The following is a 25,540-nucleotide window of genomic DNA, read 5'->3' on the forward strand; positions in this document are numbered from 1 at the left end:
CATTGGTTTCTCTTTTTTTACTAGTGGATGTGTCTTTAAAAGCATATCTGAGATAGAAAAGCTTTCATGGAGGCTGCCTGTATTATTGCAGAATGATGGTCATTAGAAACAAGGACCTGATCCTTTTTCTGATTGTTGATCAATCAATTTGAATGTAGTTTCATGAGAACTCTTTTATCCCACACAGATTTGGGAGGATCTATATAGTTAATATTTTTTCATGTTACAGTATGGTTCTATCAATCTAACCATACTGCAGCATACTTAGCAAATTTAAATGCTAATAGCTTGTTTCTAATTTCAATGATTTTTCCTTTTGTTGAGCATATGACATTTTTAGAGGGCATCATGTTGTCATCCACAAGATGTTTGTGCTCTGACTTAATAAAAATACATTTTTATATCACTACATTCCTATGATGCTTGCAGAATTTCAGGTTTCTGCTTGCAGAAATTCTGCCAAAGAAGAGGCTTGCAAGATGATTTTAAAATTATTCATTTTTTGTGTCCCACTTAGGTGTCAGTCATGATGGAAGCTCCTGCTTGGTGAATTACAAAAATTGATTTTATGGATTGTTACCTAAATAGATTCATTTATTAGTCTGTATTAAGCTTTAGAATTACTTATTGTTGCTTGAACATTGAGGCCAAGATGTTCAGACCAGGATAATAGGTGTGTGTTTCTGTCTTTCTTATCAATACCTAAACTAGTGGCCAGATGTAAGAATTTCTTAATTCAGCTAATCAGCACTTGATGGTATAGAGACTGTAGAACCCTGGCTCTATGTGTTCTGCTTTTTTATAGTCATTATTTGAGACTTCAAAGTCTGCTATAAAATATTTTTACTCCTGGCTTTCAACTCTGTGAGAAACATCATTTTATCTATAGAACCTCTGTAGCTGATTGTCTTTGGAAATGCATGTGTAAGAATTTTAATTAGGAATAATCTAACTGCATATTGGTAGAATGCTTTAGTGCAGCAAATGGACAAATAAATAATACAGTTCCTACCTTTGCAGAACTGTCTAGAAATCCTTTGTAGCCATGGTGGACTAGAGGCTGAGAGAAAAGATAAGTGTAATCGAACATTGCATGATGTTGCTACTGATGATTGCAAACATCTCCTAGAAAACTTAAGTAAGTAAATGCTATCAGCACTACATAAAAATGTTTTTAGTAAAGAACTTGTGGGGCAAAAATTAGAAATATGAAAAGGGTAGTTGTCACTTTTTTGGCACCACAATATTAAGTTACTTTGATCTATCAAGTTTCTATTCTCCAAATTTTGCAAAAGCATATGATAAAATTGTGTTGGAGGTTATTAAATTCCTCATGTCTTTGTTTCTAAACCATTCAAAAAGATGGTACATACTGTACATTTGCAAATGCCCATACTCTCTTAAAATTTCTGAATTTAATATTAGCAATTACTTTTTCAAAAGCTAATGCCTTCCTCTTATCTTTTCTTCACATTCTTGCAGAAATAGTCACTTAGTGGTGAGTAGCTGTCAAATTCCCTCAGGCTAAGATGATCATCTAGTCATATCTGAATCTCTTGTTAGAGCATAGTTTATTTTGTCACTTACTGGTGAGGGGATTATTTGTTTGATTCTTCAAATATTTCTTAGAGACAACATCAAAGAACTTCTTTTTTCCAGCATCAGTAACTTCTGTAAGAAGATTGCTCTTGTGTTGAAACCTGTCATCTTCTTCCTTCTCTGTAAGTTTTCTCAAAATTCAGCAGAGCAGGCTCATCTGTGTATTTCTTCAGACAAAACTTAATTCAACCTCTCACTAGTTTTGTGGGTTTTATATCACTATATCAATCTAGATATATCTGTATCTACATATACAGAGAAAAATATCTATATTTCTCTGCATGGTTAGAATTATGGCATTTATAGATCTGTATGCTCTCCATTTTTTCACTCCTTTTTTGTGTTTGTCTTGTGGGATATACGGATGTGGGTAGTTAAATTCACTGGTTATCAACAAATTGAGGAAGTTTTCTGTCTGCTGCTTCTGATTTTCCTCTTAAGTTGTTTTAAATCCCAGTTCTTACCATTTTACTGCAGGTTCAGAGGGGAATACAGCTCACTTTCTAATAGGCACTCCTTCATAGTCATCTTTATCAGACTGAAACAATTTCTGATGACTGAATCTGCAGCCTGTTAAATTAATGCTTGTATTATTTCCATCAGTCTTAGTACCCTGTGTCTCTGGTCATGCTTGTCGTGAATCCAACAGCTTTTATCAGGTCAGAACCTTTGGCCTCCCCTTCTCTTCTTTACACCTTAAGCCAAGACTGCATTTTTGGGTAAGGTGTCTGTGTATCATCCTCTACCTCCTCACACTCCAGTAAGATTTCTGCTGTAGGGACAGGAGGATCTGTGCTCCGACAGATTTGAAAGACTGGAGCCAGGATTGCCAGCTATGCCTTAGAGGTCACATGTGTTTAGTTTAGGCATATTCTGTGCCTCTGTCCTAGGGGCCTGTTCCTTGTGGAGAACCCTCTGTACTCCTTACAGTCTGTGCTCATTTCCCTGAGGTCCAGCCATCAGAAGGGCAAGCCTTTGATGCATTTCTCACAATTCCACATCTGAAGGATGCCTCTGAATAGTCCTTTCCCATTGGTAGGCTAGTGGGTTTAAATCAGAGCTTTTCTGACATCAGGAAAATTTCATTGGTTTGTATCAGCTGAAGATCTGGCTTCTGGACACAAAAGGGAAACAAAGATTATGTTGCAAGACATCATAATAATCTGATATGGGTTGTTTTTTATGGTGTACTTTCTAAATTTTAATTTTAATTTAATAATTTCTGAAACATTGTTCGGCATGAAAATTAGAAGATAGATTTTTTTTTCATTTTTAATCATCTAAATGATCTCCAGAGACTGCTGCTTCTGTTGAGTTGTATTCCAAAGAGCAAGATTTAAAATACTTCATAGTTTATAGAATGTGCATATAAATTTCCTTTTTTAACATTTTGTCAATTTCTCTGTAGCAAAGAAAATATACCCTTTCAAGTGCATTTTCTGTCTTAGCTTTTTATTTAAAGATGTTTGGCTCAGCTGTGTTTTCCATTTGTGCACTAGTGCCAGAAAATTATTTCCTACCTTGATAAGAAAAAATGTACATAAACAAAATGAACTGAAAAATTAAGACATTGCCTACCATCTGTCTTAATTTATAAGTAATTAGTCTATAAAGAGGAAATATAAGATTAAGTAAATTTTGTCTTGTTTCCTGTTACTTAAGCATAATACTGAACTGTTTTTTGTAAAAAGTTATAGATGCCTTGGTATTTTCATCACTGCTCTGATTTTGTAGCTTTCCTTGCTAATACTGGTTGTTATTGGTTGATAATAATGGGATTATTTAGAGTTTTACAGTTTTTCTCATAGTTGGTGTTGTGTTTTTCAACAGATGCTCTTAATGTACCTGTAAGGATTTCAGTCAGTGGCGTTGAACCAGTCCATTGTGGTACAGAGGAATTTGATACAATATGTGCTTTAAATATCCGCAAGCAGACGTCATGGGATGATTTTTCAAAAGCAGTGAGTCAGGCAGTGACAAACCATTTCCAAGCAATCGCTTCTGATGGATGGAGGAGCCTAGAAGATCTGTCATTTAATAGTGCTGCAGAATCCAACATTGGCCTCAGTGCAAGCAGTATATTTTCTGTCAAACTAGGTATCAACATTGGTGTTAATGATAAAAGCAAAACTTGGGGGTGTTCTCAAATTTGTGAAATCTTCTAAGATAAAAATGTCTTTGAATCACTGCATCTTTTAAATCATAGACTAAGAAAGACTAATACTAGAAATGAAACTTTGAACAGTGCTGCCATGAAAGCATTCCTTACTTTTAGCTGTGTGTATGAAACAATTAATTATGCACTTTAATATAATCTTGGAGCTCATGAGGCCCTATGTTAATTAGTCTTCTAGTACTTCTGGTACTCCAGAGGAGAAATCTGTATGTCAGGTGAAACTAAGTTCTCACCCTGAGTGCTGTGTGCGGTTTTGGATGCCACAATATAAGAAAAAGCAATTAGGGAGTGTCCAAAGGAGACATGGGGATGGGGAAAGCCTTGAGGAGAAGCTGTGTGAGGAGTGGCTGAGGTCACTTGGTCTGTTCTGCCTGGAGGAGACTGAGGAGAGACCTCAATGCAGTCTGCAACTTCCTCATGAAGGGAAGAGGAGGGACAGGCACTGATCTCTTCCCTGGGGTGACCAGTGACAGGACTTGAGGGAATGGCCTGAAGTTGTGTCATGGAGGTTTAGGATGGATATTAGAAAAAGGTTCTTCACCAGAGGGTGTTTGGGCAGTGGTACAGGATCCCCAGGGAAGTGGTCACAGCACCAGCCTGACAGAGTTCAAGAAGCATTTGAGCAATGCTCTCAGGTACATGTGACTCTTGGGATGTCCTGCACAGAGCCAGGAGTTTGAGTTTGATGATCCTTGTGAGTCCTTTTCAACTCAGGACATTCTGTGGTCCTACAAAAACAATTCAAAGCCCACATGGCTTGCCCACATGGCATCCAGAATAAACAGTAAATACAGACTGTAAATCACCAGCATAGGTAAACAGAACTACTGTTTTACATAACTTCCCTTAGCAAGGTACAAAAGAGAAATCTTTAAAATTATGTAAAATTGGCCAAAATACGGTGGTCTTAGTAACAGTTGTATAGGTTTCTGAAAATCCATTACTTCATCTTAAATCTTATTCCTTCTTTACCTTCCCATTAGCAAAACTGAACCTGGTCATGTTAGAGTGGGCAAATTATTCTGTTTTAGTCTATGTGTAAAGATAAAAAGATAGGCTAGCTGTTTAACTTGTGTCTCAACTGGCAGAAGACACAAGTAACTTCAGTTGTATATCAAATAATAGCATGCTTTAGTACATCTCATGCATGGGACTGGTTTGGTTGTCAAATTTGTGAGTGTATGCACATAATCTTTGTAAGCAAGTGAATATGCTTGAGTGTAGGACATTTTATATACATACAAGGAATATCTCCCTCTTATTTTTTTTTTAACAGGAAACATTACATGGTCAACAGGTCAGATTTTTTCCCAGCCACCGTGGGACTTTTTGAAGAACAATAGAGCTGAGCATATCACAGTGTTTTTGTTTGGTAATTTTCAAGTCATAATTTTTCAGTTTTGAATGTTAAGATACTCCATATGAAATACATCATTTGAGAGTCATTTGCTACTGATTTTGTTCTTCAGTGTTGCTTGATTCTTAGAGACATCATATCTGTTTAGTCGTTTAACTAGATTTTAAAGTGTCTACAACATTTTTCTGGCATTTCTGTGCCAGAAAATATGCTGCACATAAAAGTCTTACTGCCTTTTTCAGCCGTATAGTAGTATATATACTGCTTATGTCATGGTTACCCATGAATCTGTGGTGCTGGATAAATGTCTTTCATTTATTCAGCATTTTAATCTATGTAGCCTCTAATTATAAAAGGTCACTGTAGAATACTGCATGAAAATCATATGTATCAGTCATACATGCATGTATACATGAGAAACTTACCAAAGTTATTTGTGTGTCTCATTTTAAGGACCTCAAGAAGGCTGCTTAAACAGTGTGAGTTATGCATCCATGATCCATCTTCAGACACTTCAGAATTATCTCCGCCTGGTCAGTAATAAGCTAGCTTCTCTCTGCATGCTACTTGTTTGTCAAAATACTTCTGTAATAGTGTTGACTAAAATTGGGAGTTTTTTTCTCTGTGAAAGAACATCAAGACTTGTAAAAAAATGAAATGGGATGAAGGCTATTTTAAAATGGAGTTCCCCCTGAATTTACCCTTAACTTTAGTCTTGTGAGGGCATTAACTTTCTTCTTTAAATAGCTGCTCTCTGATTAACTGAACTGCTTAAAAATATATTAAAAGCTCTCTGATGTCTTAATTGCTTTCCAAGGTTATTTTATTCCACTTTTTGAGGAGAAAGTAAATTAGAATGACATTCACGTAAGCAATTATTTAAGACGTGAATTTTATTACTAGCTTATGTAGAAATCTCCTGTAACACACCTTATTTAATACCACAAAATGTAAGAATAATAGAATAATATGAGATAACTTGCATAGATAACTTCTTTTAACATTGCATAAAATCAGAATTAGTTTAGAACCTGCTTAATTTCTGCTGTGTCCTTGGATAGTGTTTTATGTTGTCAGGAAAATGTGCCACAGGTTTCTGCTGTATTCAGCCATATTGCCAAGAGATTGCAGAGATATGACATTTTAGAGGTAAAACAGATTAAAAAATAATTGTTCTACTGTACTGATGACATGATCCCATTTAGACTGCAAATTAAGTCCTCAGTCTTAATCCTTAAGTTAGTAGTGACTTAAATTGATGATTTTGGCATCATTCTGTTGTATATATTTTCATTCAAGAAAGTATTTGTGATTACTAAATTTATTCTTCCAGATCACTGTTTTAAGTTTTAAAGTCTGTTGTAACAAAATACCTTGCTATGTAGTTCTACAAAGTAGGATATAAATTTATCAATATATTTCAAATATGTTGTATGCAAATGTCTACTTTGAAACTAGTATAGTAAGGATTATCAACTTCAGTAGTGCAAATCAAACAATTTTCTCTTTTAGGTGCTGATTGTGTCATGTAGGTTAAAACAAAATCCAAGTCTGAACTTCCAAGAATAATTTCTTTATGAAGTAAATATTTATATTTATCTGTCTGTAGGTTGAACAATACCGTAATGTCATTTTCCATGGTCCAGAAGGAAGTTTGCAAGATTACATAGCATATCAGATAGCAGCCTGCATAAAGGTATTTGCACAAACATATCAAGTGAATTAGTCCATAAACCAGAGTTTTCACTATTTCACCAAATATATAAATTTTCAACACAGCAAAAGCAAGTGGCTGCAGGATCTACATGTGAGATTGTTAAAGTCGAAGTGGATGCTGGTTTCTCCAAGGAGCAGCTTGCAGAACTGTTCATCAGTAATGGTAAGGTTATGTCAGAAAGACTAGTTTTGGTGATTTGTAGGAAAAGTTTTAACAGTGCAAAGTAAAGGAATACGTAAACCATTTTGCATAGTGGATGGCATGTTTTAATGGAACTCATAGTTTTTCAGGTGCTTGGGGCCAATTGTGTGAGTCTGAACTGAGGGAGAGCTCCCAATAAGGAGTTCTGTCAAAAGTTCACGCCATCTAAGTAAAACTAGTCGTTTTGAATACCAACTTCTGTCTCATTCTTTTTTCCCCTTGTTTGTGATCCTTTAAAAGTTGATTGCTTTGGTTCAGATCTACTGAATCAGATCTGAGGATCTACTGTGAGTGCTCATGAACAAAAGCAGAGCCATCCTATCAGGCTGTACAGTGCCGTGCAGTGCTCTGTTCTGTATGTTCTCATACTGCCTGGTGTAACTTCAGTCTGTGGCAGTTTTTTCCTCTAAGGAAGTCCTGGTCACAGTTCCCAGGATAGCTTGTGCCCATGATTATTCCCACATGTCACTTTCAGTGCCATGGGATTGGTGGGAGAGAAGAAGCCATTTAGTCAGAAGTCTGCCAGGCTTTGGTGCTAGGCCTGGAGGCAAGAATGTCATTTGTAGTTTGGTTTGTTTACTGGCCACTGTCTCTTAGGAAAGCTGCTTCTTTTGGGTGCTCTTCTGCGTCAGCAACACACTCTTTTTAGTAGTCTGGTTTTGCAATTCAATATGTTGCTTCTGGTTGTGTCTCTCATTTTTCTGCCATCTTCTTTCCCCGCTGTTCTGCTGCATCTCCTTTCCTGAGAGCATTTCTCCTCTAAATGAATCCATCAGACACAGTGAGGGTACCTGTCCTCCCTCCTTTCAAGCTGTAGCCTCTCATTAAAAGAGAGTAGTAATAGTCAGGAACTAAATAGCAATGATCAGGTACAATCAGTTGCTGTAAGTTTTGCCTTATTAATGACTGTTGTTAGTACCACTTTCAAAAGGTTGTGAAACTGCAGGGCACAGTATAGTCAAGATAAGTGTTTATGTATGTGTTACAGAAGCATTCACCTGGGATTTAGTGTCGCAAGAACACTTGCAAAGCTGTGTCTTTTTTAAGTGGTAAGATGTTAAAATCAGGAAAATTAAAACAAAATATTTAAAATGTTAATAAAATACAGAAATGTCATTTTAATACTTTTTAGGTTCAGATGCTACTGGGTTTGCCTCATACTAGCTCTGATTATTTGAGTGATTCTTAAAGATATTGAAGGAAGTTTGGAAGAGAAGATTGCCTACTTCTCATAGAAGTTTGCTACTATCTCATAGAATTATAAAGTTTCTTACAAACATGGACTATTCTTAAACCTTTTGTCACTGCATGGTATAAAGAGTACATGTTAAGATGTAGTACAGCAAATTATAGAAATGTTTAAAGAGGTCTTTGTTATCTTTTCTGTTGTATTTATATTCAATGTACTGAAATCTTTCCTACCTATGAAGATCCTATTAGCCATTTCAGGAATTTATTTTACATGGTATAAAGAGTACATGTTAAAAGTTTAAGATATAGTACAGCAAATTATAGAAATGTTTAAAGAGGTCTTTGTTATCTTTTCTGTTGTATTTATATTCAATGTACTGAAATCTTTCCTACCTATGAAGATCCTATTAGCCATTTCAGGAATTTATTTTAATCATAGCCTTCAATTTTTTTCTTAATATACACTATGATATTCTTTCTATTATTTGATTTTATGCTTTCAATTTTGAACTTATTATCCAGTCTGTGTGGCCTGTAAACAAAAGGAAAAAAAATAAAAATCTTCTGTTACACTAGTAGCAGTAAATTCTGTATATATAAATAGAAGTAAATCTTCCTAAGTATACATTAATGGGATTTTTGTATTTCAGCTTGTCTGATCCCAGTGAAACAGCCTCCTGTAAACAAGACAACAATTGTGATTTTAGAAAATCTGGAGAGAGCTTCTTTATCTGAATTACTTGGAGATTTTCTAGCACCTCTTGAGAATCGGAGTTCAGAGAATCCCTGCACTATTCAAAGAGGTATTTAAAGAATTGGTTTGCAGAGATGTTTTTACTACAGTAGAGTTTTATTGTAATATTTGACAAATAGGGAAGAGGAGAAAAATGTAATTTGTTCAGTTTTTCTATTTTATTGTAAACAGTTGTCCCCTTTACAAAGATACCATATTTTTTAGCTAGTTTATGGTGTTTTGTGGGTGGTTTTTCCTTTCTAATTATGTCACTGCTTCTTGCTTCTGTAAGAAATCATGGCAAGGCTTTGAGTATTTCAGTGAAGTGTTTTATGGTTCCTTTTTAGCAAATGGAGTTTCTGGTGCCTTTTACTTCCATGAGAACTGCTTTTTACTGGGGACCATCTCAAAGTGCCATCTTCATGGCTCTGACCTGCTGGTTCAGCAGCATTTCCGTTGGGTTCAGCTGAGGTGGGACGGGGAGCCAATGCGAGCCTTGCTTCAGAGGATTTTAAGGAGAAAAGTAATAAACAAGGTAAGAACTCGAATCAGCCTCAGCAGTTATGTTCATCACCAGGTCTGTGAAATATGTATGATGGTAATGCCAAAAGCAGAGCAGATAACTTGTTTCAGGAAAAAACCCATTCATTTCTGACAAGATACAGGCTGTGTATCTGGAAATGTTGTGCTTAGCCTCAAAGGACAGTGTGTGGTCATGGCTAATTGGTTGGTTGCAAATAATGATACTGTGGCTACTTGCCTGTCAACTGCATGAAACATCCTTCAGTAATTTTTCAACATTTTCTTTCATTCTTCTGAGAATTATAGTAAAAATCAGTTCAACAAACATACATAGTCTCTTCTTCAAAGAAATTATTCTCAATATCTAAAATAAGGTAGTCAGATATGTGTTTTGTGTAAGTTTTAAGCAGAAAAATATTTTCCATAATTTTCAGATCAAAAGACGGGCAAATTTTATAATTAGAAAAGTTGTTTTGAGCTAATAAATCTGCTGAAGCTGAAACAAAAGTCCAAAAGAAAATAAAGATGGGAAGTCTGTTTTAAATTAATAAATAAACAAAAATGGGAAATTAAAATAAAGATGTAGGTAAAAGAGGAATAGTGGACTTTCAAAAGTTATTTGGAATACCATTTGAGTGTGATAGCAGCTATTACCAACAGTCAAGCACTGTTAGACATTGGCAGAGGGAGTTTAATCAAAACAGCTGCAAAGGAAAATAATCTTGGCAGCAGTTTTAAACAGGCTTAAAAAGGGAGATTGTTCTAGGAATAGAAAAAACTACCAGTAATAAAGAGTCCTGTTGTGCAACAACAAGACCTACTGTCAGTTTTGAGTGTTCAGCTGGATGTGTCTTGGTTATCCTTGGGGATGTCATCTCCTGTACCCTTTGCCACAGTTCTCATCTATAAAAGCTTACTGATTCAAAGAGATCCTGCAGAGGAAATGGGTGGTATTTGAACATTTCAGCCAGGATAATGAGGAAATTTAGAAAAACTCCTAAGTATTCTTTAATTGCAAGAACCAGAATACAGAATAGAAAAAAAGAATCATGGGAAATCTATGAAACTCTTAATAGACTACTTTTCTTAGATTATGTTTTTTTAAGTTATGACTTGTTCATAGTCAAAGGCCGCATCAGACTTACTCTGCCAAACTGGTTTGGCTAGAAGAACTTGCAGCATCACATAACAGATGTAATTTTCGGGCTATTTTTTTGGGCTTGAAAGAAATCTTTAGTGTAATAGGTTAGAATTTGACTATGTAATAGGCTCCTACCTCTGATTGAAGTTGAACAGAATTTGGTTAGTAATCTCATTAAGTTTAGTTTCTCTTGAGCATATATGCAGATGGTGGCTATTTGGAGAAAAAGAGCCATGTGTCTTCCTGTATCTTCCCTAATTAAATATTGAAATGCCCAGTGTGGTAGCACATTTTTTGAAATTCATACATGTGCCATATGTAAACTCAAATGCCAGTTGGTACAGGACTTAAAATAGTGGATTGCAAAGTCAAAAATAAAAGATTAATCTGTTGCAAAACTCTAAAGCAAAGTAGAAACACATGTATTGTTAGAAGCACAGACTATTTCAAAGATCATTGCTCTGTATTATGATACCTTATTTGTGCTGTAATATTCATGTGTTCAGGTGAAAAGCTCTTTTCCTGTTAGTTTGAACCATTAGGTTATATGGGAAGAGTTTTAATGTTTTGCTACTTTAAGTCTGCCTATAGACTCTATCAAGAGGCTCTGGCTTCAATGCTGTCATTTGCTATCCCTGTACATCTTTTAATGCTTCCTTTAATTTAAATTGTTACAGAGGATAATCCTAGGATTAGGATGATGAAAGACTGTAATTTGAAGTCAAAGGAAACAGGAGATTTTTCTGGCACTAAATAATTTGCCCTTAACAAGACAGACTAAAAAAACAAGTCTTAGAGGAAGACATCTTTTCTTCACTGCTACTAGATCTAAAATCAATATGGAAATCCACTGGGCATATGTCTGGATCAGATATTCCTGTTCAGTGCAGTTGGGCATTTTTTCATAATGCCTCATTTGTATCATATACATTGCATTGTATATGGTACATATCTCTTGTAATCCTAATATTAAACACTGTAGAAAACCACTACTACCAAAATTTCTGCCTTAGTTTCCCACAAGAAAGTAAAGGCATGTCAGTTTATTGATAAGGATGTATCTGTTGAAGTGTAGTTGGGAAGATAAGTTTTAATACAGCAAGATGTCATTATATTCTATAAAAAGCTTTGACCTGTTCTTGACTGTTCCTGATCTTTTAATAGCAACACATGCAACTAAAAAAAAAACCCAAGCCTTCCTGGAGTTTCAAGGAAAGTGTTTTTAGTTCTGGTCTTATGCCATGTCAAACATCTTCTCTCCCTGCAGTTCAGAGGCAAAGTACCTCCTCCATGTGATCCTGTGTGCAAGATCATAGACTGGATTCTTGCTGTTTGGCACCAGCTGAACTCTTGCTTATCACGTCTAGGAGCACCTGAAGCACTGATGGGGCCAAAGCATTTCTTCTCCTGTCCTGTGGTTCCAGGGCACAGCCAAGCAACAGTCAAGTAAGATTTTTGTTTCCTGTTTGATGCTGTTCAGTACCAGCTAGATACTTACCACAAATGTAGTGGTTGTGTTTCTCCCAAAACCCCGCTGACCCAGGAACCTTAAAAAAATTTAATTGAAATTGTTGAAAGGTTTAAATTTCTGTTGACTATTTAGTTACTAGAAAGACAATTCTGAAGGATGCAAGTGGCAAAAGGGTGTCTAACACTGCACCAAAGTCAGTCTTCTTGAGATCTTTCATTTATTTTATGACACAGAGGTTAAAAGATTCAAGAAAAGTTGGTCAACTCTCCTTTTGAATTTTTATATAAAGGAAGTTTGGAAAATGATTTCTCACTCTTTTAAATATGTTGTATAATTAAAAACATACATACATACAGTTTAGAGATATCTTAGTAAGTAGGGCAGTGTGGTGAGTTCAGTGCTGGTCAATAAGTTTAGTTAGTTTAGTATATAAGTTTAGTTACACATACTGGCTAGGGCCAGTAACATTAAAAAATACTGAAAAATAATGGAAATTTTGGCTTTTCTTGCCTACAGTTGCGTAAAAATATCATCACATTCCAACTCCATATGCTAGCAAAAGATAAAAGAAATTATTGTAGAATTTTAAATTATATTAATTTCACACTAAGATGTTTTTTGGCTGTATCAGAAAGATAATGAGCCTCTAATTAAGATTCAAACTTACTCAGAGCTGAAGTATAACTTTGATTTCTGGAGATGTGACATAACTTTTCTTACCAGTCAGGTCACCCCTTCTACTCCTTCTCTGACCTGTTTCTCTTGTAATACTTTTTGCTGACCCTTCTTCCAGGAGCCTCTGCTTAACACACGAGGGAGGGGCCTTTGCCTGGCATGTGCAGAGGCTGTCTCATTTCATGTTCTGTCTGCAGATCTTGATACGTTGCTTGGTTTTTTTCCTTTTTATTCTCGACAAGTACAGATTAAATACTAATCTTCAGAGTAATTATCAAAGTCTAAATGTGGACATAAGATTGACTTGAAATTGTATGGGTACTGGGAAATTAAAAAAGAATAAAGCAGACCATGCATCTATCTCCCATCTTCCTTTTGAATCATGTCCTCTGAAATGTTTTAATAATTTATTTATTGCAGTGGCATTAACAGAGGACAGAAAAACTATTCTTTAGATATCTTAGTTATACATTTCTGAGTCATGATTTCTTCTCAGTGTAACTCTGACTGGTTTCACAGTGCTTTATTTTGAGTACAGCCCTAAAATGCCTTTTATTTTAGTCATATGCCAGCTGACTTTTCATTTTAATGTAGTTTTTGTCCCCTAATAAACAACTAAAAAGCACAGCTCCAGTGAGCTCTTACTGGGCACTTTTAGTTTAGCAGCATGATAGCTAACAGTATGGTCATGTAATTAATAACTTTTAATTAGCAGCTCACTGATTGCTGTTATTTCAGTCTAATTAACCACTCCTTTCCTCCTGCCCCTCCTCTCCACTGTGCTATTCTGCTGCTTTTTGCATTTTGTAAAGCTTCTCTGAGTCAGTCCAATTTATCAGGACAGCAGACAGCTATCTACAAATTGGGTTCACTCTGGGCTCAGTGTTAGCATGAGACAAGAGGAAGGAGCAGCAGCAGGGCAGGCAGAGAGCGTGTGACAGGAAATTGTTTCCTGCTGCGTGTTTCATGTAGCTTCACCTACTTTGGTGAGTAGAGTGAATAAATGAAGAAAATTTTAACTCCATTTTTTCTTGGTTTAGGGAACTGAAGATGATGTTCCAACAGGAATGACTCACTTTGCAGCCCTTTTTGAGGGGAGGGGTGTGTTTTACCTTTCCTAAGTATCAGCTATATCAAATAATGGGGGACTTGATCAAGATGAGCATAAACTTAAAATTGAATTTAAATACCAGGATGGAATTTTATTTAGAGAGCATGCCCATCCACTGTTATTTGTTAGATTAGAATGGCCTCAATTAATTTTATCTTTGCAGTATTCATTTCTGATCATTTATACTGGCAGTATTGCAAAATGTTGAAAGCTGACATAGGCAGAAATTGAAAAGAGAGAGTTCTTTATGACTAAAATACAAGTAATTGTTTATTTTGGTAGCTTAGCTAGCAGAAACAGACTGTAACTACATGGAATAATATCTACAACATTATGCTAAGGAAGATTCAAGGTCCTTCAAGGACCATCTGCAATACACATTTTTCATTGTATTTTAACAACTGTACTAATTATTTTTCTAGTAATGTAACTTTATCAAGCTTATAAAAGCACTTTGAGCATTTATGTATCATAAAAGCTCAATCTTATGCTTCACAACTGACAAAAAATATATCTTTCAAATAACTCATGCATTCTAACTTTTTTTTAAAAAATGGGAAAAAAAACCCCAAAAGTCATCATAATATTTCAGGTAATGATGGCTTCAGTGTATCAACATATCCAGCAAAATCATCCATTTAAGTCAAACAGACATTTTAGCCTTCATGTTTTCTGAATGGATTTCTGCAAAGCTGAACACGGCATGATAGCCTATAATTTCTTACAGACCTTTAATATAAACCATCTGACTCAATCTTACAATCTTCCTCCTGTAAGAGGGTATACAAATAAATAAAAAGAGTTGGAGTTGATCTAAAAAAAGATTGTCTCAGTGTCTGTTGTAGATGTGAGCTGAGCCCTAAGTCTGAAATTTCTAGCCTTTATCCCCAGAGAACTCCTAAGTTATGAGAAACAGCATTTATTTTTCCCTAACAAAAATTTTTCACTTCTTTGTTAATACAGCATAATGCCTCTCTCTTAAAAAAGCAAAAGTCCCAGAAGAACCTTTAATCAAATTTTGAATTTAAAAATCAGACCCAGTCTCTAAACCAGACAATCTGGAATATGCACAGCATCCTGGAAACACAGTTCACCATAGATCAAATAAACAAAAGAGGAGTGAGAGCAAAGCAGCTCTGTGAATAGAAATATCTTGTAAACTGGACAAGTTTGGAAGTTGAAGAATACTGGAAGGGGTACAATCATAAATGAATACCTCCTTTTTTCCATGCTGGCAGCAAATAGGCTAGGAATTAACACCTGCAAGCATGGAAATTTTACCATGCACTTTAAAAAAAAATTTTTAATATATATGAACATGCATCTTTCTGGGACATTTTTTAGCCTTAAAATGAAAAGAATGTTTTATAATCTTTATCTGAAGGAGGAAATGCATCAGGTGGTAATTTTGTCAAGGCAAGTTAAAGAAATTTACATCAAATAGTTTAATATAATCAACAAGTAAACCCTTCCTTAAATAAAATCAGTCCCTCTCTGAAATGGGATACTTCTTTAAAATGCAAAATCTAATATCTTACCAAAGTATAAAATAACAGCTTTTGATAATTGCTTTTGAAATTAAAGTATTGGTTTTGTACCACAGGTGGATGTCCAAGCTATGGAATGCTGTGATAGCTCCCAGAGTACAAGAAGCCATACTCTCCAGAGCCTCTGTGAAAAGATCATCTGTACCAGGACAAGCAATAGCCAAAAAAAGTCCTAGCCAAGGGCAACAGGCTGTTGTTAAAGCTGCTCTCAGTATCTTGCTGAATAAAGCTGTTTTGCATGGCTGTCCTCTACCCAGACCAGGTAAGAGTGAACTGTCTGAAAGCCAAGTAATTGTACATTGCTGAACTGGAGCTTTTAACTGCTTCCTTTTCCATTTTTAAAACTTCCACAAAACACAGCTGTACTTCTGAAGGGAGGTGGTGGGGTTAAAAGCATTTGCTGTCATTTAACTAAGTAGTTGTCTAAGGTACTCCAAGAAGAACCATTTGCCACAATCAGTTCTTCTTAACACTGTTTTACTTTTGTTTCAGAGCTAGATAATTATATAGCAGATTTTAAGGGGGGAAGTTTTCCTTTATCTGTGGCTTCAAGCTACAAAAATTGTGGAAAGAAGAAAGGTGAGAATGCTTCTTGGAGAAAAGTGAGCACAAGTCCTCGCAAAAAGTCAGGCCATTTGTCCTCCCAGTCATGGAATAAGCAGGAGACAAATACTGAAGGTAAGTAAAGCTTTTCATTTTCTGTTCTGAAATTTGTGGGGGGGGTTAAATGGTGTAGATGCAAATCAAACATTTCTCCTACATAATGAATTTAAATTTTTCAATTAAATTGCACTTATATTGATGTTCACCACTAAAACATTCCCCCAGAAATTACTTCTTTGTGACTGTGAGGTGTCCTAAGTAAGTTTGGTTGTCCTAATGCCCTTTCTATTGCCTAATAATGAGGCAGACATTGACTCAGGTGGTGCAATTATAAGCAGTGGTTCCACCTCTGACTGTATGGAATGACACTGCATCAGTCTCTTCTCCAATACCAGATGAGAGAAAGCTTCATTACTTTATTGGTACCCCATAGATTTACTACATATTTACAGTATACATACTTTTTTGAGTTTCCTTACACTTTATAATTTCACTACAATAATTACTACCAAGTGAATCCAGGCAGCAATAAATAAATACATTCTTCCCCAGATCATGCATCCCTTTTTCAGTCTTACTAGAAAAATTGAGTAGAATAATCTAGAAGCCATGAAGTGGAAGAAAGATATCTTTGGGTGTAAATTGAAGATTTTGAATTGTTTTTCACTTCAGTTGCAAAAAAAAAAGTAAATAATAGTGTGTAGTCACAGATACTGTAAGATTTTTCAATCATCTTCAGTATGTTGCTTGATAAAGAGGGCTTTGTATAAGTGAGTTTATGCATCTGTATAAATGTGGAAGTTATTAGTGGCTGATTCTTTTGAAAATTCTTTTCACCTCAAGATCATAAGTCATATAATAAGCAGTTTATTACACAGATAATATATGGATTATTAGAGATAATGTATGGATATATTCAGAAGCAACATAATTCTTCTAAAAGAGACATATTTCTAGAAGGAAAACTTAGTATTATTGTAATTATTGTATATGATATAAAACCGAAAAACTTCCAGGGGGAAAAAAAACCCAAAGTACTTGCTTTCTGAAAATAAAGGTGACTACTTCAGAGGGAAGATTTAGGAAGAGAGAGAAGGATTACACACACACACACATATACATTTTAGGAGCAGTAAGATTCTAGCCTCAATTACCTCATATACAAAGAACCCAAACACTCGATGCTTGCTACTTTGCAGCACTAAAATGAGCTATTCATTTATTCAGCTCTTGTTCAGAAAGACGTCTGCTTTTTCTGACTGCAGCTCTGATGTCCTGATTGCTAGTTCTCTGTTTGAATTGTGAATTTATCTATCCTACTAAGAGGATTTAAGAAATAATGAACATAACATGAAGTGGGATGGTTGATGTTGTATTTTGTACCTGAGAATTTTCTTGGAATCCAGTTAGTATCTGTGAATATAAGTTAAAAATGGAACAGTCAATTAAATTTAGTAATCTTCTGTTTGTAATCAAATGCTGGTGATGTTTTCAGTAAAGGTAAATTGTTTAATTTTATCTCATGAAGCAAATTTAAATATTTTCTTGTTGACAAGAAATTTCTCTTGGAAAGAACCAGTAAGGATTGTTCAAATGCCTAACACGGAAACCTCACGTCCTGTCTTTCACAAAAGCTTAGACAACCCAACCCCTATTTGCCATTTCAGCAGCTCCTTATGCTACCCTAAACACTTTCAAGGGATGTATTCTGATCTTTGACAGACCCTGCTGATGTAATTAGTTAGTAAATGGGAACACATTTTCCTTGTTTATCATAGATTTTAGAAAAAAGAAAACAACACACATGGTAACACACTAACAAGTCAATCTCTCTTTTGTGCAGGTATAAAATCTAAGACTGTGTTGCAACCAAACTGCAAGAAAAGAGCTTCTCTCACCACAAAGTAAGTTTTAATTTCTGGTATTTGTGACACTTCGTAAAAAATAAAGATGATGGCATTCTGTTGTACAGTGGCACACTATAATTAATAGATCAATAGTTTTTTTGGTAATGTTTTGGTCCCATATCTGAAGAAAGGAAGTATTTTTTAATTTTTATTTCTGAGAGGAAATAAAATTTATATACTTTGGTATAATTTTAGAATCCATTTCTTTATTTGAAGCCTTGCAGCACTGCATGTCTTTTTATGTAACAGAATAGTCTATGACTTAAGAAAATTATGTAACACTTACTCTGCCTTGAAAAGTTGACCGTATGCTTTTATCAACCGGCATTATATTTTAAAAACTCCTCTGGCTATTTCAGCTTGCTGAATGGCAATTCAAGATGGAACAGTACATGCATTTTAGTCCCACTGATACAGAATTTCCCTGAGAAAATGTATGAATTAGCTAGAGGGAACTGCATTTGAGACTTCACTTCAGTCTGAAACCTCAGTTCTACCTTATTCACAGGCACAGAGAAAATAGAATATTTATGCTTCCAGTACACCAGAGGTTTTTTTAAGTGTTTGGAATTATTTCCAAAAAGCAGAGTGGAATAAAATTGATTGTTGCATCTTAAAAAGAGAGGAGTGAGAAAAAACTAGAAAGAGGAATCCTTTGTTAGATTTTCAGAATAGAGAGAATTTGTATAGTAAGATCTATTATGAGATAATTATTGACAACTACTGCTGTCAGATGTTATTTTGGTTTTGTTTGTAGTAGTAAAGGTAATTTGGAAAAAAAATACTATTTTTGAGGTGTCTATAATATTTATTTTTAAATTCTGTATAATAGCTTAATTTAAATGCTCTCTCTGATTGTTTGGGTTTTTTTTTTAACCAGATCTTCAGAGAAGGATCATTTGAGAACATTAAATCTAGAGCAAAGGCTGTCTGTTGGTTCTGATGATGAAGTAGATCTTGTGCAGGAACTTCAAAGTATGTGTTCCAGCAAATCTGAGCCTGATATAAGCAAGGTAAACACAAGGCTTTTAAATAATTTACTACATTACCATATTCAGTTGTTTTTTATGTGTTTAAAATAAATTTTTGATTTACAAGCCCTGCTTGAACTGAAGAAAATTATTACATTATTTGGGAATAAGCCAAAGTCAACTAATATATGAGGGTAAGTGTTGTGGTTTAACATACACTATTTTAAATTACACTTTCACCAATTTTTCATGTAAAGATTTTGCAATGAAGGATGAAATTTCTATGAAATCATAGAATAGCCTGAGTTGGAAGGGACGCACAAGGATCATTGAATCCAAAACCTGGCTCTGCACAGGATCACACCAAGAGTCACACCATGTGCCTGAGAGCATTGGCCAAATGCTTTTTGAACTGTCAGTGACCACTTTCCTGAGAACAGCCATCCCTGCATTACTGTTCCCTTGTTATGTTTGATGCTCTCATTTCTCCCAGTGGGAAACTCTTTTGTAAGCTTAAAGACATAGAAAGTTTTCCCTAATATGCATTGAATATTTGGTTTGTTTAATACAATCCCATCAGCCTTCACAGAACTGGCTCAAAGCTCCTTTGCTCCATAGGCATGCCCCAAGCAAGAGGGTGGATTGGTCTAGTTCTTTACCAGTGGCAAAAGAGGGTGAAGGATGCTTACAGGGCTCATAGTTTTGGGCTAAATTCTATATTGTGGGTGTTTATGGGAGACATGTTGAGGCTGAGTGTGGAGCTGTGGATCTCTCATTTTTCCTTTTATACCGATGCCCTGCAGCTTTCCCTGTGGCTCAAGTTATTTATTCTTTTTCATCTTTCCTCCTGGCACAGCTGATGTGGATGGCTGTGACAGCAGGCTGTGTTCACACTGGAGCAGCTGTTCCACATCTTTTGAAACATGGATAGAGTCAGTCTCAGGCTATTGCCCAGTTAGGCTGTGCATGACATCCCCTAGGATTTCCCTGAACGGCGCTTCCATTACTTTTGCTTTATTAAGTATTCTGTTTATTCTTAGAAAACAACCAAGTTTTTATTAAAAAAATAAATATTGTGTTTGGGAAGATTTTTCAACCTGTTTATTGAAACCCTTTATTATAGTGTTTTGGTTTGGATTGTTTTTGCTAAAGTATTTACAGTACATGCATGAGTCACATGCACCAAGCTGGCAAGCTAATCACTAGTCAATTAACAGGGATTTACTGTAGCTGTCCTTAAAAGAATGGGATGTGCTTAAAGAAATGGTAACCAACTTAAAATTGTGTTTAATAACATGCAAAGTATAATTGCTTGTTGATGACAATTCAAGGAAATACGGGTTAGATAAGGAAGGAGATAGATGTCAACTCTTTTGTTCAGTTTCCTCACCATGGGTGGAACCATCCTTGGCTGGAATTTCTGTTGTTAATTCCCCAGATATCTAGTAGAGCCTTGCAGAAGTAAGGGTGCTGTTGCATGCTTTGTGTGATGTAATTTCAGGATGCCAACAGAAAAAGTACTTCTGCTCTTTAATTTGCCCTTTCACTCGAATATATTCCTGCTTCCTTCACTGGGTTGGGATTCAATACTTTTGCAGTTGCAGAATTCATTTGGATCAACTTGCCCCAGGATAAAATACCTAGTTTTCAGTGAGGACAGCATCTTGAGCATGCTCTGTCTGTTACTTTCTAGTCATGAAAAATAGAATAAAGGGAAGGAAAAATAGAAGGGAAGAAACATGGCAGGAGAAAGAGAAAACGATCATTCCTTTCTCTGATGTTCCTGGGGGCTGGGTAAAATTTCATGGGATACTACCCTTAAGCTCCACTGAGAAGTATTACTCTGGAAATGCATGTTTAATCTTCCTCTATTTGTAGTTGATATGAAATCTCCATCTTTCATCTTCTAAAAATGCACTCAAGAGTAAAGAAGAGATGTTTTAATTGTTCTTTGGATATTTATGGTATTGCATTGTACAGAAACAATGAAAATAAAATCAAGCCTCCAAAAATTGGCAAATGTAAACATAATCTCTGTGAATAACTAAAAAAATCACCATTTCCTTATCTTTCTTTAGATTGCAGATTCTAAGGACGAGTTACTGATGTTTAGTAGCTCCCAGAACATTCCTGTATTTTCAGCAAGTGGTACTAACCCAAATAAAACAACAGCACAAAAGGTAGGTGAAATGAGTTGTACAGGAGGATAGGAAAGGTGTCTTGAGTTTCTCCAAATCTGAATTTCTGATTGGATCCTAACAATTAGTGCCCTGTTTATTACAAGAAAAACCCTCATAATTCTTAGGCAACTTGCTAAACTACCGTGCCAAGTTTCTTTCATGTGTCTTAATAGAAGCTAAAGATTTATTAAAACAATGGATGTATTTGCTTTCAGTTTTGGCTTTCTACATAAAGCCATTTTCCCAGGCCAAGTATTTTTGACATTACAAGTTATTTCCATCAGATATGAAGAGAAATAAGACCTGGGTTTTTTGTTTCCTCTCAATTAATGTCATTCGGTAAGTTTGCAAAAGCACCACTTTTAAAATTCTTGATGTAAAATTGCTGGTTTCTCTGATGTCAAAGCTCTCATGGGCAAAAATATTGAAAAGACATGCTATTACCAAACTTTGTGAAGAATAGCATTTTTTAGGGGTATTCAGTTCCTATTTTTGACCTAACTATTTGCTGAAATATACAGTCATCTTGCTATGTTACATATGTAAATAAACTTCAGTAACTTGAGAGTACTTTCAAGAGTGGGAAGATAAGATGAATATTATTGGAAGAGATAGTAAGTCTACTATCATCGTCTTCTCAGAAATTTTTATTAATGTTTGTGGGCGCTACCATCCCTACTAAATGAAAGATGAAATTATGTCCTCTTGGAAAATTATGTTTTCTCTGTTGTTACATTTTGTTCCCTTTTTTTTTTTTGCTCTTTGTGTTTGTGAACATCAAGAGGGCTTCTGAGCTCAATTAATCTTAGCCAGGGCATAATCTATGGTCTGTATTCCCTTACCAGGCCCTTTGCTGTGTTCCTTTGATATGGGTCTTTTGGAGGCCAATCCTCATGTTTTATCTGACTGCAGTAAATTGTTTTCTGGAGACACCATTTTCTGCTGACACAGTGAAATCCCTGAAACTGGATTAAGTAGCACACCTTAGCATTAAAAGAGCTGACTCTCACAGACCACCAAATACTCTGAATTGGAAGGGGCCCACAAGGATTTTTGAGTCCAGCTTTTGAGTGAATGACCCATACAAGGACTGAACCCACAACCTTGCTGTAATCAGCACCATGCTCTGACCAGCTGAGCCAGTCCCAGGGTCAACAGCCTTGCAATCATTTTTATTCATATCCAAATATTCAGAAAGTTAGAGTACTTTCTGTAATTTTACTTTAAATCCATAGAACAGTCTCCACTAAAAGAAATAATTTTAACCTTGCAGATCCAAAAGTAGGTGTACTCCTTTTGAATATTTCTCTAAACACATTCAGGCATCCCAAATCAGAGCTTCACACACTAGTGATGCCTGGATAATTGGCTAAGTCAGTTTACCTACCAATTCCTACTGTACATTTCTCCTAGTGATTTTTTTCTTTAAAAATTCCTGCTAACAACAGAAAGCATTATTATATTGACTTGCAAGTAGACAAGCTTAGATACTTGGGAGGTTTGTGAAAAACTTGGTCAAAAGCTTTCATACAGAATATAAATAAAACATTTTTCTGTGAAGATGTTGGCTGAAATGAAGGAAACACAACCCAGCCATGTCAAATAGTGATACTTATTTATACACAAAATGCTTTTTTTTTCCTTTATTTCTAGGATGGAGTGCGTCCTCTCAGCAGCAGTCAAATTGTGGAAAGCAGCAACAGTAAATCAAAGACAGAGTTGGGTGTTTCAAGAGTTAAATCTTTTCTTCCTGTTCCTAGAAGCAAAGTCACCCAGCCTTCTCAGAATACTAAAAAAAAGCAGCAGCAGTAATACAAGGCAAATAGAGGCAGATAATAACACAAAAAGAGAGATTTGGAATTTGCACAAAAAAGAACAAATATAAAAATCCAATAAATAAACCTGCCTATCTTACCATTTTTGTTTTCATATAATCTCTATTGTGAAGAACCAAGTACTTAAATATGTAAATATTTTTTAAAAACAAACTGTTACCCTGTAATGTAAAGTTTGTACAGGACCACAGTTTTATTTCTATGTACATCAGCTAGAAATTATATTGATTTAAAGTTCAGAAATGGTCATTTTGCCTCCTTCATAGATGGTTGGGTTTTTTCTTCTTTTAATATGAAAATTACTTATTTAAATGATAATATTCAGGGGTACCTACCACAGGATTCTGTTTGTGTATATACTGTACATAAATATATTCTATTAAGTTCACATGTTAATCTGCATTCAGATGAGTTGCACAATCTATACAACAATGGCTTAAAGCTATTGTTCATGCATTTTAAGGACATTTTATCTTCACTTAATGAAAAATTAGTGAATGTGGCAATAACTGAAATGTTTGGAATTGCAGATCAATTACTTTCAGCTACAAGCCATATTAAATTCTTTGATTTCATCATCATCATCTGCCTGCTGAATTGTGATTTTGTTTTTCTCAAGCTTCTCTTCATCTAAAATGTAATGAATTTCCTTTATAACTTTCATCTCTTAAAAAAGGAAAGAGATTGAGAAATTAAAATGCAACAAAAGTTATTTTTCTCAGACTCTTACTCTTTGATAGAATTGAAGAAAATGTGATCATTTATTAACTTAGTTTTTCTTGTATACTGTAAAAACTTTTATATGCTTCATTAGTGTTTTAAAAGCATCTGAGAAATAAAAGTGTTTTACAGAAACAGATTTTACTGACAAGGAATTTGAGCAAAAGCTTAACTCTACAGTATTATCCAAGATAATGTAGTAGCAATGAGTTACTATGTAATTATCAATTTCTGTTGTGGATTTAAGATGTAATTGCTATAAAATTATACTTGAGTTGCAGTTAAAATTAACTCTTTGTCATTTTTCTCTCCACCACTGAGGTAGATCATGTTCCCATGAGGGACAGTTGCTATGCAGGGCATATTTCCCCAGCCTCTTTCTACAATAGTTGCAGTTACATCCTTGTGAATTGTAGGAATGTGGAAATGTGTGCTGTCAAGATAACTCACCTGTTAGGCAGGGGAAAGTGCAGACTTTTCTGGAGATCAGATTTAGATGCCTTCTGCTGGGTTAGTGGGAGATGATTTGGAGAATTTGGACAGTGATATGCCTCTAATATCCAAAAGAGCATTTTTCTCAAAATAAGCCTGGAGGAGGAAAGGATTAACTGTTTCCTAACACTTTGCCTTTGTATATAAAACAGTTATCCCAGACTCATGTCAATAAAATCTTTGTATGGCATATTGTCTTTCTTTCTCTGAGTTTGTGTGTGTGTGTTGGCTCTACAGATATTGAAGTAGAAGCTTATTTCTGAAATCATTTCCTGCGCAATATATTTAGAAAGTACCTCGGTTTTAGGCAATTGCTGTTTCACTAAGACTTCAGTTTGCTGTGATATTAATGTGTAACCAAATACAGATCATTTATCTAGAGATTGATTTTTACTTTTATTTTTTTATTCATTTTTGTGCTGAAAACTGGATGCTGCTTTTGCTGGTGGTTCTTAGCAGAATGAGTCAGCTGCGAAGCACTGCAGGTCGGAGCAGTGAGTCTCAGCAAGTAGGATCCCTGATGTGCTGAAGCAGTGAGCAGTGATGTGGTAGCTTGTGTGAGAAGCTCAGGTATGGATTTCATGGCCAAGGAGGAACACAAGTGGAAGACACTATTTGTAAGGATCACATAAATTTCAACATCGGAATTTGTAATAATGTTGGTTGTTTTTTTTTAAGAGCTATAAGAAAAGAAAAACCCTGAATGCTTCTAAGCCAGGTTTGTTCCGCATTTAAAATACACCTTGGAAATGTCACACTTTATTTAGATCAAGAGTTAACAGTGTGCTTCTGTGTGGGAAGATACTGGGCAGTGTCCCAAAGCATGCTTTGAGGTATATTTTAAAACTGCATATTGTCTGTGAGAGTAAAAACTAATCAGTACTGTACTGTGCATAAAAATCTGCAGAGGACAGAGTAACTTTGGTCATGGTGTGAAAGTTAGGTCTCTTGCTAAACTTAGCATTGCCTTTCAATGCCCACATTATCCTTCCTTTTCAGCCTGCTGTCCTAACTCTCCATCTGCATCTTTCACCTTTGTGACTTCTGTCTGCTGTCATTTTGTTTGTTTGTCAGTCAGTTCAACACAGTTTGTGATCTCCTGCAGCTTTTATCTCACAGTATCTTGTAGATCTCCTTAACTGGTGGTTCTCTTCTGCAGTAAGTGCTAGTCTCTCTTGTTTGACCACAGCAATTCCTGCCCTCAAAGAGTGAACACCACAAAACCGTGACACACTTTGCTGTGGGCATGCAGACTTCTCTGCTGGCTTATCACTTGGTTTGTGATAACTTGTGCTGAAGCAAGGCCAGGCTCTGTTCATGAGCTTGGGGTTTTGCTCTCTTTTCAGGTTATTCCTGTGATGCTACAAACAGCACTCCTCATGAGTGACTTG

General features: G+C 35.5%; 1 protein-coding gene across 1 annotated transcript in view; it reads left to right on the forward strand.

The window, feature by feature from the left end:
* The window catches only part of CTTNBP2 (cortactin binding protein 2), a 74,970-nt gene extending 50,631 nt beyond the window's left edge, over window positions 1-24,339 (forward strand). Inside the window, exons 9-23 of the mRNA XM_039726788.1 lie at window positions 1,021-1,138; window positions 3,430-3,696; window positions 5,052-5,147; window positions 5,586-5,665; window positions 6,742-6,828; window positions 6,912-7,011; window positions 8,892-9,044; window positions 9,322-9,509; window positions 11,905-12,083; window positions 15,498-15,703; window positions 15,934-16,119; window positions 17,888-17,948; window positions 18,832-18,964; window positions 21,001-21,102; window positions 22,756-24,339. Of these exons, the coding sequence (XP_039582722.1) occupies window positions 1,021-1,138; window positions 3,430-3,696; window positions 5,052-5,147; window positions 5,586-5,665; window positions 6,742-6,828; window positions 6,912-7,011; window positions 8,892-9,044; window positions 9,322-9,509; window positions 11,905-12,083; window positions 15,498-15,703; window positions 15,934-16,119; window positions 17,888-17,948; window positions 18,832-18,964; window positions 21,001-21,102; window positions 22,756-22,914 (2,115 nt within the window). The 3' untranslated portion in view covers window positions 22,915-24,339. The remainder of the gene's footprint in view (window positions 1-1,020; window positions 1,139-3,429; window positions 3,697-5,051; window positions 5,148-5,585; window positions 5,666-6,741; window positions 6,829-6,911; window positions 7,012-8,891; window positions 9,045-9,321; window positions 9,510-11,904; window positions 12,084-15,497; window positions 15,704-15,933; window positions 16,120-17,887; window positions 17,949-18,831; window positions 18,965-21,000; window positions 21,103-22,755) is intronic.
* Window positions 24,340-25,540: the final 1,201 nt, after the last annotated feature.

This window comes from Passer montanus, unplaced genomic scaffold, assembly GCF_014805655.1.
Source record: "Passer montanus isolate IOZ18808 unplaced genomic scaffold, ASM1480565v1 scaffold6, whole genome shotgun sequence".
Classification (NCBI taxonomy): Eukaryota; Metazoa; Chordata; class Aves; order Passeriformes; family Passeridae; genus Passer; species Passer montanus.